This window comes from Ictalurus punctatus, chromosome 10 (genome assembly GCF_001660625.3).
Source record: "Ictalurus punctatus breed USDA103 chromosome 10, Coco_2.0, whole genome shotgun sequence".
In the NCBI taxonomy this organism is placed as follows: domain Eukaryota; kingdom Metazoa; phylum Chordata; class Actinopteri; order Siluriformes; family Ictaluridae; genus Ictalurus; species Ictalurus punctatus.
The window spans coordinates 28332432-28345227 of NC_030425.2; the positions used below are offsets into that span (position 1 = coordinate 28332432).

The 12796-nt window shown below is 42.4% G+C and overlaps 1 protein-coding gene across 1 annotated transcript in view; it reads right to left on the reverse strand.

The window, feature by feature from the left end:
* Positions 1–267: 267 nt before the first annotated feature.
* The window catches only part of crispld2 (cysteine-rich secretory protein LCCL domain containing 2), a 32691-nt gene continuing 20162 nt past the window's right edge, over positions 268–12796 (reverse strand). Inside the window, exons 6-15 of the mRNA XM_017477531.3 lie at positions 12640–12740; positions 11302–11466; positions 10729–10789; positions 10577–10643; positions 10334–10464; positions 9809–9852; positions 9615–9687; positions 8772–8847; positions 3869–3999; positions 268–2363 (exon numbers count right to left, since the gene is read on the reverse strand). Of these exons, the coding sequence (XP_017333020.1) occupies positions 2312–2363; positions 3869–3999; positions 8772–8847; positions 9615–9687; positions 9809–9852; positions 10334–10464; positions 10577–10643; positions 10729–10789; positions 11302–11466; positions 12640–12740 (901 nt within the window). The 3' untranslated portion in view covers positions 268–2311. The remainder of the gene's footprint in view (positions 2364–3868; positions 4000–8771; positions 8848–9614; positions 9688–9808; positions 9853–10333; positions 10465–10576; positions 10644–10728; positions 10790–11301; positions 11467–12639; positions 12741–12796) is intronic.

A 12796-nucleotide genomic window follows, 5' to 3' on the forward strand; every position in this document is an offset into this window, starting at 1 on the left:
ACCAGTGTTCAAGGTTAACCAGCGTTTCTTGGGTGGTCTTGTATGCACAGTGCTTCCTAAATTTGGTATTAGAATACCCCGATCCTGCATACTTTATCGTTTTATCCACCGAGTCGACTAATCGGCTCATTAACGGGGCATCCTTGAGTCTACGTGTTAGAGGAGGGAAAACACGAACATGAACAGGTCACATGACTTGTGTGATCTTCGATATACATTAACAGGATTGTAGTGGGTCGTTATTCAAAAGAACACGAGACGATCAACCAAGGTATATCACTTTATTTTCAGTTTCTTTTTGTGCAAAAATAGCTTTCACTACCTGTGGCAGATGCCAAGTGAGAAAAAATTAAAAATCACTGGAGTTCAGCACCCAAACCTTGGAGTCGCTTCAGGAACGAATCACGTCCAAGACTCTGCTGCTCTTCATTAAAAAAATAAAGGTTATGCGGAAAGAAATATCGATTTGCCACTGTTTTTTTTTTTTTCGGCATTTTTAAAAACAATGTAATAATAAAAAAAGATACAAAAGCACAAAAACAGACTTTCATAGAAAACATACCTTCACATCCACAATTATTTTGGGGTTTTTTTTGTTTGTTTGTTTGTTTGTTTGTTTGTTTTTTTAAACAGTCATAAATCAAAAAATATTTACACAATTTTAAAATCTGTACAAAGAATTTTCCCCCCAAATTACTTTAAACGCCATATAACCCTTCAGCTGTAGCAAAAGATTGAGGTAGCACATGAAGACATGGAGACAGCGAGAAAAACAGAAAGTAAGGCAGATGGAGAGAAAATATCGACTTTTACACACACACTAAACCTTAAGCTTAAATTTGGATTGTGGCAAAATCCAGAGATATGTGGAAGTCTGGGAAAACATCATTTCAGGGACATTTCGAAAGCCGGTATTTGATCGCAAACCGGACTGATTAGGCTTATTTCCGTTTTGCTTCGGCGCGTAGCTATCCGACGGCTTCATCAAATTCACTGCGCGAGTCAAGTGCGAGGTTTCAGACGTCTTTGACCAGACAGAACGGTTTTTAATGCTGTTCACGTTAACCTTCGCCGCCAGACGCGAAAGCAACCTTAAAAAGGGAATGATAAATAAAATCGTAAACATTTAAGCATTCCGATGAAGACAATGCACCAATTTTCAGTTGTAGCAATGCTAACACAAACGTTTCACAAACATTGCAACGGTGTGTGTGTGTGTGTGTGTAACCATAATAATAAATACATATTCAAAATATATTTTTTTTTTAATCTTTACCGCTGAACCTTTTCAGGACTTTTAGGATACATTTCTCAATGTTACATAAGGAATTAAACACTTTAGGGCCTGCTGTTATGGGAAAATAATCAGTGGTGATGGCTTATTATTGTTCGCAGTTTATTATTAACTTCTGTCCTCAGTACAAGTCCGTGTGATCGAGCTGTTACTATAGAAACGGTATTCGAATATTACAACGAGCGCATGCGGTCAGAGCTGCTGTTATAGGAAATGAATCAACACCTACTGACACGTCTCTGTTAGCTGGGATGCTACCAAGGCAGAAATCTGGCCGGCTGCTCGGACTTCTCGAAGGCCACTTCATTGTTTTTGCACTCTGGGTCAAACTTTAACGTGTTATTGATTCTGGAAAGCTTTAACACAATCCTCCAGGAAAAGTTTCTTTTCTTTGGAGTGTTGCCTTTTTGCCTCCTTGCTTTCCCGTTCCTCCACAGAGAACCCGTCCCCCCCCCAGAGTTCACGAAGGTTCCTCTGGCCAGGAGAACAAAGCTCACGGTGATGTGCTATTCCCACAGACGCCGAGCGCCGATGCCTTGCTCGCCTGCCACCCCGCACTATACAGACTGGGCGGGCTAAAAAGAAAACTCAATTCAATTCAAAAAACAATGCCAGAAGACAAGCTAGAGGTGGGAAAGTGCAGCGCAGAGAAAAATCCCAAAGAAAAGCTGTACAAAACAAAAACGACGATTAAATACAGTGTGATCAATATATTTATATTCTTTCGTAAAAGATCATAAAATGACTGAATATATAAAACCAGCACTGCTGGTAAACATCGTCCTTTCAGCCACATACGTGTAAAGGGTATAAAAATGAAAGAGTAAGAAGATATTGGGAATGATCCGGATGGAAAATGACGAGGAAGGGAGGTCCGCTGGTGACGTGGGTCCCTTCGCTCTCACTCAAGAGAGACAATTCCAGATGAAGTCGGTAGACGAATGAGTTTTTTAGTCCTGATGAGAAGACTGTGTGTCCCTGGAGAAGTGGACGGGAGACCCTGTGTGTACGGGCGCATCACTCTCGAACCGTGAAGACGCGGAAGGACCCACCTTGTGACTGGGATTTACTGGAAAGGAGACAGGGAACACTCAGCTAATATGAGCAAAATGTGCACAGGGTCACCATGACAACGCTCTTACCAGTCTAGCTTGGCTAACTGACTAGCATAGCTTGCTGAATGCTAGTTCGGTTAGATTTATGTCATAGTAATAGTGATATAAACAGTAGCTTTATCTCGGAATATACCGCTTTCCTAATGAAGGTCTTTTCAATGTCTGGATTTTAGTCTCGTGCCTTTTACACGTCAGAATAAACCGTTTTAAAAACATGAAAGCTCTTATGAACGGAATACACGTGCTGTATGTTAATGCATTCATAATATCTCGAAGTGATTCTCATAGTGGGGTTCACGGAGGGTCCGCAGTCTTCTAACAGTAACAGAAACCGCATCCCTCCATCATCGAAGGTAATGAAATCTAAATATTTTGAGTTCAATAATAATGGGGAAAAATTCATGAGGAAAAAAAAACAACACACACTCTTACGCAAATAAACTGTCAAAATCATACTGTATATTATATGTTTAAATAACGTGCTTAAATTTTTGGAACATTTTGTAAAATGAAGCTGTATTAAGGGAGCCTGTAATTTAATTCCTTCCATCCATCCATCCATTTTCTATACCGTTTATCCTTTTGAGGGTCGCGGGGAAACCTGGAGACTATCCCAGGGAGCATGGGGCACAAGGCGGGGTACAGTCTGGACAGGGTGCCAATCCATCGCAGGGCACAATCACATACACATTCATACACTACGGACACTTTGGACACGCCAATCAGCCTACCATGCATGTCTTTGGACTGGGGGAGGAAACCCCCGCTGCACGGGGAGAACATGCAAACTCCACACACGGTGGGAATCGAACCCCCGACCCTGGAGGTGTGAGGCAAACGTGCTAACCACTAAACCACCGTGCGCTCCTGTAATTCCATTTTTATTAGATAGTAGAACGTTTGAGAACCCTTGATATAGAGGATACATTGCTAGAGGGTCCTAACTTATTCCATCTAGGTAATAGTTCAATACGATTTCTTGGAAGACTGAAGTGGAAACTCAAACACCAGCTCGTTGTTACTGGTGTTATGATCTTGTTCAAATGAAATGAGCTTTATTGACTATTGTGCTTGGCGTGTTTGCTTTGTTATGAATTCATTAGCAGAGCGGCCTTCATGCCGCACCACATCGGAGAACGCGGGGATAAAAACAAGGCGTCTGGTTTCAGATCGCCTGTAATTATCGGGTGAGTCGGGCCGTGAGAGCAGACGGAGACGGTAACTCGAGAGCGTGTGATTATTTTCTTGTTAATGAGGCGCACGAGCCGTGGCTAGCATCACGTGAGAAAGAGTCGCGGTCCACCTTCAGTTCAACAAGGTTGGGCTGGATTTTGTCGATGCTCGTTGAATGGTCCTGCTCGCGTAAGGAAGCTAGAGGCTTGCGTGTGGTCCGACCACACGTTCTTACTTTACGCACTCGGAGATGAAAAGCTCAGAGGAATGAACGAGAAGCAAGTACCTTTCAGACTGAACGCCGTTCTTCAGGCTGCCCGTGTAGCTGTTCTTCTTATCCATAGCCAAGATGTCCAGATATCCTCCTGAAGCTTTGATCACGCCGGCGTGGAGAGCGGCCCGGCAGATGCTAGAGCTCTGTAAGGAATACAAACGGCAGATCTTACACTTGTACCGTTTACTCAGATGATGCCAAAAGAAAAAAAAAAAAGAGTCAATTCTCCAAATAAAGGTGCTGGGAATAAAGAGTCGACTCGGACTCGATAGCCGAGTCTCTTCGGTTCCATTACACCAGCTGATGTTCCGCTGACCTTCACACCTACAGTTTAATACCGCCACACTTTGTGCACACATCTGCTGCTGTTCCTCACACATCCATCGTTCACTTCACACACACATAAAATCCCAGAAAAATATATCCTCTGTGCTTGTGCAATGGACAGAAAAGACCAAATCCACAGATACTGAATGGCATTCCAGTGAATCGACCAAGTTCAACATGACCTTCTAAAGGAAAATAGATGAGCTCAGTGTGTGAGAACGCAGACAGATGACATCACATGACCCGCTCAACGGGTTTGAGGGCAACGCTGGACCAGTCCAGCACATACAGTTCTTATCTGGAGTCTAAAGTAGTACTCTTTTCAGTTCCTGCCTAGAAGAGGCGGTGAAGGCCGCTGGGTCTCAAAATCCACCCACTTCTCTAGAACTCGGTCAGACCTCCGAGCCACCAGGGGGCCACATGAGAATGCATAAGAATTTTTTTTAAATGTAGGGTATAGGATGGAATTTAGGGTTCAGAAGGATCAGAACCAGCCCATTTATGGATACGCTGGTGGAACAAAATGATGTTAAACTTCAGAGCTTTGCTGCGTCTCAACTCTTGAAGGGACTGCATGAAGTTTACCATCCAACACTTTTATGCAAATTTTTTTTTTTTTTTTAAAAGTCTGGAATTTAAAAAAAAGGCCTGAATAAAATGCAAAACATTTGAATGGAAACACATCAAGTGTGGACGGTTTTCCTCACGCCATCCAACAATTCACTCACCCTCTTTTGGATGTCCAAAACTCAGGATCTTATTATTTATGGGCATCCCAAACCTTATACAAGCTTATACATAGCTCCACCCCCTAATCACTTTTCTACAGAAGTACTGTGAGCGCTTTAAATGGAAAAACATGCCCTTAGTGTCCAAAACTATACTATCTGAAACAGCATCCAAGAGAAATATATCATTTAAACGTCACATTTATTTTGAAGGAAACTGTAAAGTAGCTTCAGGACACTGAGAAGCTAGGGTTTGACTTGCGTCCGAGTCCCAAGAGAGAGCTCTGATCCGTGGCCAGCTGGACAGACCCGGGGCTTTGACAGAAGAATGCGATAAACATGCCAAAACGCAGCAGCGAGTGTGTCCAAGTTCACTTCCAGCAAATGTGAGTGGCTCAGACAGGCATAAGTCTATTAGAACTTTATCCCTCTCAGACAATGAGGATCAGCATGTCAGAGGAGGACACAGGGCAGCCAAGGACAATTGCGAGAGCAGCCGCGATCAGTTTACCCTTCATTCATTCCATAGATTTTCTCTAACAGATGTTGATTTGATTTGATACCACTGCAATCAAAATGATTCAATCCCCACTGCAAATCAGGTTCACTGTCAAATGATACAAACATTCAGCGGTTTGCGATGAACAAATCAAACAAAAGCAAGTGAAATCGTTCAACACGACGAACGCTTCAAGTGGTTTCAACAAATTCAACTGAAAATGCAACGTATAACGATTTCTCCAGTCTCAAAATGATTCAACCCCTGCATGGAGAGCATCTTTAGTACTTAGTAGAGCTCCTTTCACTGTTATGACCTGCTGTAAACGAGATGCAGATCTTCTGGCAGCGTTCCTGAGGAATCTTCTCCCGTTCCTCATGAGGAACGTCCTCCAGGTCAGTAATATTCTTGGGTTTGCGTGCTGCGACCGCCTTCTTCAAATCCCACCAGAGATTTTCCATGGGGTTCAAGTCAGGTGACTGTGACGGCCCTGTAGAATCTTCCAGAACTTCTTGAAGCCTTGGTGGAATTTGAGGTATGTTTTGGATCATCGTCCTGATGGAAAGTCCGATGATGCACAAGCTTCAGCTTCCTCACAGACGGGGTGAAGTTTTCTCCTAGGATATCCTGATACTTCAATGAATCCGTCTCGGCTTCCACACGCTGCAGGTTTCCAGTGCCGGAGGACGCAAAGCAGCCGCAGAGCATCACCGAGCCCCCACCATGCTCGACTGTGTACAGAGTGTTCTTTCTTCACTCTTCTTCCTCCTGACGTACCGCTGATCCATCGTGCTGAAAAGTTCCAGTGTTGTTTCATCGCTCCACAGAACAGATTCCCAAAACTTCTGTGGATTATTTATATGATTTTGAGCGACTTTTCTTGTGCTTTTGGGTCAGTAGCGGTGAACGTCTCGGAGTTCTGGCACGGAAACCTTCTGCGTTTAGTACGCTCCTTACTGTGCTCACCGAAACCTCAGCGCCTGTTACACCAGGTCTCGCTGCAGGTCTTTTACAGTCACTCGAGGGTTTTTCACAACCTCCCTTCTCAGACATCTGCCTGCAGCCGTCGATATCTTCCTTTTCCTGCTCCGTCCAGGTATTTCATACGTGTTCTACCCCTAGCCAGTTCAGGTATTTCATGTGTTCCAGCTCAAGCGCACCTGCTGCAACTAACGAAGCCCTTGATTAGCTTGAGACGACACCTGTTCTGCATATTCGTGCTGTTGTGAGGGATTCCATTCAGGGGGGTGAATACTTTTGAGACCGGAGAAATCATTATAAGTCGCATTTCCAGGTGAATTTGTTGAAACCACTTGAAACGTTCGAACTATTTCACTTGCTTTTGTTTGATGTGTTCATCGCAAACAGCTGGAAGCCTGTACGTCTTCACAATAAACCTGATTTGCACTGGGGGATGAATCGCGTCGACTGCAACTGTAGCTCTTTAAGCCATTCCTGATGACAAACAAAAATAGTTTATAATAATGAATAAAGTGAGGCCTGCTTTGAGAGAAAAGGATTAAGAAGTTTAAGCCTGGGGCTCAGGGAGATGAACTGAGATTGCACTGTAAAAATATGTTATTTTAAGAAGTTAAAAAAAAATACATCTCTGTTAAAGACGAATGTTTGTAATATTTCACAGGAGATCAGTATAAATAATTCCAGGATTCATTTTTAGGCCAATTTTACTTTTTTTTTTTTTTTTTTTTTTTTATAAAGACATTTTTATTTTTAGAATAGCTTCATTTTAAAATAAAGTGTGCTTCTTTTTCGAGCATTAATTTATTCACTGATTTACTGATTCATTTATTTACCGAGCAAAACTTTCATTATTATAATGCTAACGGAGACAATTTCAAACATCGAATGACTAACGGTTTGTGGATTATATAATCTCGTAAATAATGCGTATCGACCTGTGTAATGATCGAATAATCTCCTTTAAATAAAAAAAAATCATCTGATAAATGAAATAATATGCGATATAAACACACGACGGAGAGATTGTACAAACCAACAAACAAATAAATGAATCAAATGTCTAGGTTTTACACTGTAATTTAACACTTATTTTAAAATTTGATCATCAGGTCTGAGGTTACTAATAAAGACAAATATTTGACCCATGAAATAATATATAATATGCAAAAAAATATATATATAACACATTCTCAAAATAAATAATTAATGACGGGATTTATTATGTAATCATTAGTTTCAAATAAACTGTGTAATTAGATCTGATATCACGATCTGAAAGAGAGACATGAAATAAATTAAATAATAGAACGCAATAGATTATAGATATATGATTATAGATTATTTGATTGATTAATGAACTGTTTACTTTTAAGAAGTAAGTAGTAGTCTGTGAAGATGCGATCTGGCCCATATCACGAGTTAAGAGTCAAACGCGACTGCCGATATATTCACTGTGATTGGTTTAGAGCACGAATAAAAATTCAATAATGATGTGATGTACCGCATATGGCAAGGAATTGCAAGCACAACATATTTGCTGAGTGATTTGGCACGCTAAACGTTGTGTGTGTGTGTGTGTGTGTGTGTGTAAAAACGATAACGGTGTTTAAACCGATAAAACGTGTACTGTTCTTCTCCACGGGAATCCTATTCTTTACTCTGGTTCTCGCAGACAGATCCTTTTTGACTGCAGTGACACAACAGCGGACGTATCTGAAACCCCCCCCCCCCCCCCCCCCCAACCTTATCCATTATAAAATAAAACGACGTACAAATAAGACTTGTACTCCGGCAGAACGCTGCGGACAGTACGCGACGTAACGGCACGTTTTCGAACGTAATCCTTTTAAAAAACTACGGCTCTGGCGTCCCTGGTCAAGCCATGACCGCACGTCGCAGGACAGCAAAGCGAACTGACAGCGCTTTAAATCATTGTACGGTTAGAATTGACGTTCAAATCGTTTTTAAGGTCCTAGAATTGAAGCCCAGTTGTCGTCCTATTTCTTTTTTCTAGTTACGTTTTCTAAGTAAATAGTGAAAAAGTAGCTTATATCGTTAACTGTATACTCATTTAATGGTCTTTAAAGTCAGATATATGTTAATAGAGTTTGGTTCACTGTAATGAAGTTTTTTTTTTTTTTTTTTTAAATCACTGTAATGAAATGACAGACAAAAAGCAAGGGTGCCGCTTCGACCGTCGGTTATTCCGGATTCGTACGAAGAACACCGCTCTTTTTGCATTACGTGGTTAAAACGCGAAGCTCCTACGCAAGTCGGTGTACAGGTTAGCAGGTCTGAAATGGCCATTTTTAATATTTCAATACCTCCACATTAAACCGAACCTCCATTAACACCCAAAGCAGAGAGAGGAGCTACTCACGTCAGCGTAGACGCCAGTGCCGATCACTGGAGACCAGTACGAAGGCTGATTCTTACAGCTGTCTGGGCACCGGACCCTGAATAAGACAAAAAGAACGGCAATTAAATGAAGAGTTAAAGAACAGGAACTTCAGTTCTGTGATGTAGATGTGTTTCGTCGTGGATAAGAACGAAAGGATCACGTGACCTGGACCGAATGAAAAAAAGACTTACTACCCAAATGACTTCAAGTTGGACCACATGACTTTACTTTTTTTTTTTCTTTTCTACCCTCGTCCTGAACTCTTTCATTCCTCGTATACCACAGCAAAGAGGACATATTTTTGGTTAAGCGATGAACGGCATCCGCGAATCACGTTCTTTCCTGTCGTCACTTACGCTATGGCGGCTACAAACCGGTATAAAGTCGTTCACTCACCAGCTTCCGTCTTCTTTTCTCTCTCTCGAAGGTAAGAAGACCAAAAATAAAAACGCAGTCTGTTACGCACGCTACCGAGAAACCGCAAAGAAGTGTAAAACTCCTCCGTCGTGAAGATGTCGGAAACTGGAGACTCCTTCCATAAACGTTAAACCAACGTCTCCTTACAGAAAACGTCACGACGTCGCCGATTATACGCATTTTTTCGAAAAATCCGAGCGAAGCGAATGAGCTGTTGCTATAGAAACGCTAAACGTATTATAACGTCCGAGCGCGTTCACGTATACAGGCCTGTGATTTGCAGCTGCACGGCTATCGGACCTGCTGTTATAGGAAATTAAATCGACACCTGACCAATCACGATCCAGAATTCATCCATGATCCCGAATTTAATATACTATAAATACTTTGTTCGATGTGTGTTACCTTGGGCAGGTGCTGTGCTGGTCGCTGAAGGGGCAAATATCGGCCACCGTGGTGTAGCAGTCGACCGATTTTACTGTGAGTTAACGAACAAACAAACAAACAAACAAACATCGCTCGTGTTACGTCTGTGCATACAGACAGGATACAGGAATGATACACGATATTTCACTCGTGAGGAGATTCGCTTCACTTACTTTCCACTTTTGCTACAAGGAATGCGTTGGCGGTTTTATATTTACTGTGAAGAGAAAACGTGGAGCTGTCAGATTAAGACATTTTTGCACGTAACAGATTCATACGGTAGTGAAGATAACAGTTCAATATGTGATATTACAGTACAGTAGGTCATCCATTATTGATTATAACGAGTCTTTATTGATCACGTGTACATCACAGCACAGTGAAATTGTTTTCTTCGCATACCCCAGCATGTCAGGAAGTTGGGGTCAGAGCGCAGGGTCAGCCATGATACAGCGCCCCCTGGAGCAGAGAGGGTTAAGGGCCTTGCTCAAGGGCCCAACAGAGGCAGCTTGGCAGTGCCGGGGCTCGAACCCCCGACCTTCCGATCAGCAACCCAGCGCCTTAACTGCCAAGCCATCACTGCCCCCATATTAGTAAGAAATAATACACTCAGCGTCACGCCACCGCTGTAGGAAAATAATCAACGCCTGGGTGGTGTCATGACTCAGAGTTACTGTTACCTCAGCTGATTGTTTTACCTGAAAGACTCGACGCCGTTCTTCGTGGCTTTAACGAAGAACGGGAAACTGTCTTTCCTTGCGACCTCCACCAGGCCTCCGTTATTATCGATGACCCCGTAATGGATGGCAGCACGGCAAATACTGGATTGCTGGAAGAATCAGAAAGAGAGAGAGAGAGGAAAAAAAATCTTCAGACGCAAGTCGAGGAAAAGAAAAATAAAAAAAGACAAATCCGCGTCGAGAAGGACCCGAGAGACGTACCACGTCGTAGTACAGCGTGCCCCACACTTTAGCGTTGCTGTATAAGCAGTTCGCGGGGCAGTTGTACCTGCAGGAAGTGCACATGGGGTTTAATCGGTGGATGTCTACAGTACAGTACAGTCTGAGGTGCGATGTGAGATTGTCTAACTGACCTGTTACAGGTTGCGCCTTTGCACTTGTCCCTCATCTTCGTCTCGCACTTGATGTTTTGAGCTGCAGTGCAAACAATAATACATGTGTACAGTAGGCAAGACAAGCAAAAGTCCCTCCCCCAATGAAGTCAACACGAAGCCGAGTTCCTGTTACGACCCCGACATGACGGCACTTCCCGAAGACTTTCATTCCTCTAACACCGCAGCAACTCGACAACGTTTACGATCCTTAACGTATTACTGAACAACACCGTGTTTTTTATCCCTTTATAGTTACATTTAATCTCGCCCAACATCTCGAAGTCAAAGCTGCTATAAACGGCCGTTCCTTTTGACTGTTCCAAAGCACCGACACTGGAGACTCCTTCCGTGAACGTTACATAAACATCTCCTCACACAAAGCTTCGTCGTTTAAACAATTTGACCTTTTTCTTTTTTTTTTTTAAAGATCATCCGCTATACAAGTCTCTGAATGAGCTGTTACTATAGAAACGATGACATAATCAGAACGAGGGATTTGTGGTACAGCTGTGACGATGTAAACACGTGTATAAATAAACGGACAGCTCTTACTCAGGAAGTTGGTGCGAGTGGTCTTAGGCGGCGTGGGCTTTTTGGGTGTAGAAGGTTTGGGTTTGGTCCTGGAAGCAGGTCTGGATTGAGGGATCTCCACCTGCACAGGAACCTGAGGCTTCTCCACCTCATTCATGTCTGGAGTCTCAGGGCGTTGAGGAGTTCCTGAAAAGAAGCATGCCATTTCGAATCGCAGAGGTATAAATTAGCAAAGTGTTCAATCTTAACGTGCTTTCGTTATCTTAGGGCGTGTTCTTTTTCAGAACTGCTGTGATGTCAAGCTTTTTTTTTTTTTTTTTTTATTACCTCTCGACCAATCGTGAGGAGAGAAAAACAAACATGGACGGCAAAGTACAGCTGAAAAGCTCTCGTCTTAGTGATCAAACATGAGACGTTGAATCGAAAATGTGCCAGTATTCCAATGTTGCAATGTAAATAAATATAACAGCACGTGTATTTGTGGGATGTTCACGAGTACGTCACGTGACGTCCCACGAGCAGCTCGAATTTCTTTAGCGTTTCTGCCTTTATATATATCACCACGATGTTTATTTCATCTCCATTTACTGATCATCATAAATCTAATATATATTTACAAAGCGAGCTAGGCTAGTCAGTTAGCTCATACTAGCTAGGGCTGGTAAGAGCGTTGCTACGGTTACACTGTCCGTTAATGTTGTTCTTTAAAGCAAACATCGTCCACATACGTATACTAATATATCATTTGGTTTCTATGGTTTGTATTGACTAGCTGTTTTATTTACTCTATGGATTGATTTCATGTCACTTTCATTGTTAGTACAATTTACTGTAAGTCAACCTGTCAATCAAGCTCGGTGGGCGGCTTCATCAATTATTATTATTAGTTTGTGGAGGAGTAAGAATGGAATATTTCACTGAATATAGCGTCAGCTTCCAAGTGAATCCCGGGACGGATCGAGTCTTACCCCGGGTTCACGTCAATGTAATGCGACAAAGAGGCTAGACGTCTGTCTGGTGATTAACAGTGATAGGAGGTGAAGTTAAGTGGGTGGGACAAACGATATGCAAATGAGATGCAAAACATTACAGGAATTATTAAATGACTGGAAGACATGTTAGAACGCAGCTTGGTTGATTTTTTTTTTTCCCCTCCATCCTTTGGTTCCGAAGCTAAAGAGCCAGTTCTATCGATTTTAATTATATACGCGTTAAGACGTTTATGATTTGTGAACCAGAAAAGACACGGTGCCTACAAATACCCAAGATCATCCTTTAGGAGTTAAAACACATTCTTTAGAGTAGGATGAGTTGTGGACCGTTTTGACTTGCACATAAAAAACTAATTTAAACAATTACCCTTGTAGCACAGGTTGTCTTTGCAGACTCCACCGTAGCTGGGAGGACACTGAGAACAGGGACGTCCGTGCTGGTAGGGCGCCTCGCCGATCCAGTTTCCCCTGATGGAGACCACACAACCGGGTCAGAACCAGTCATGGAGCGATTATATACGTGA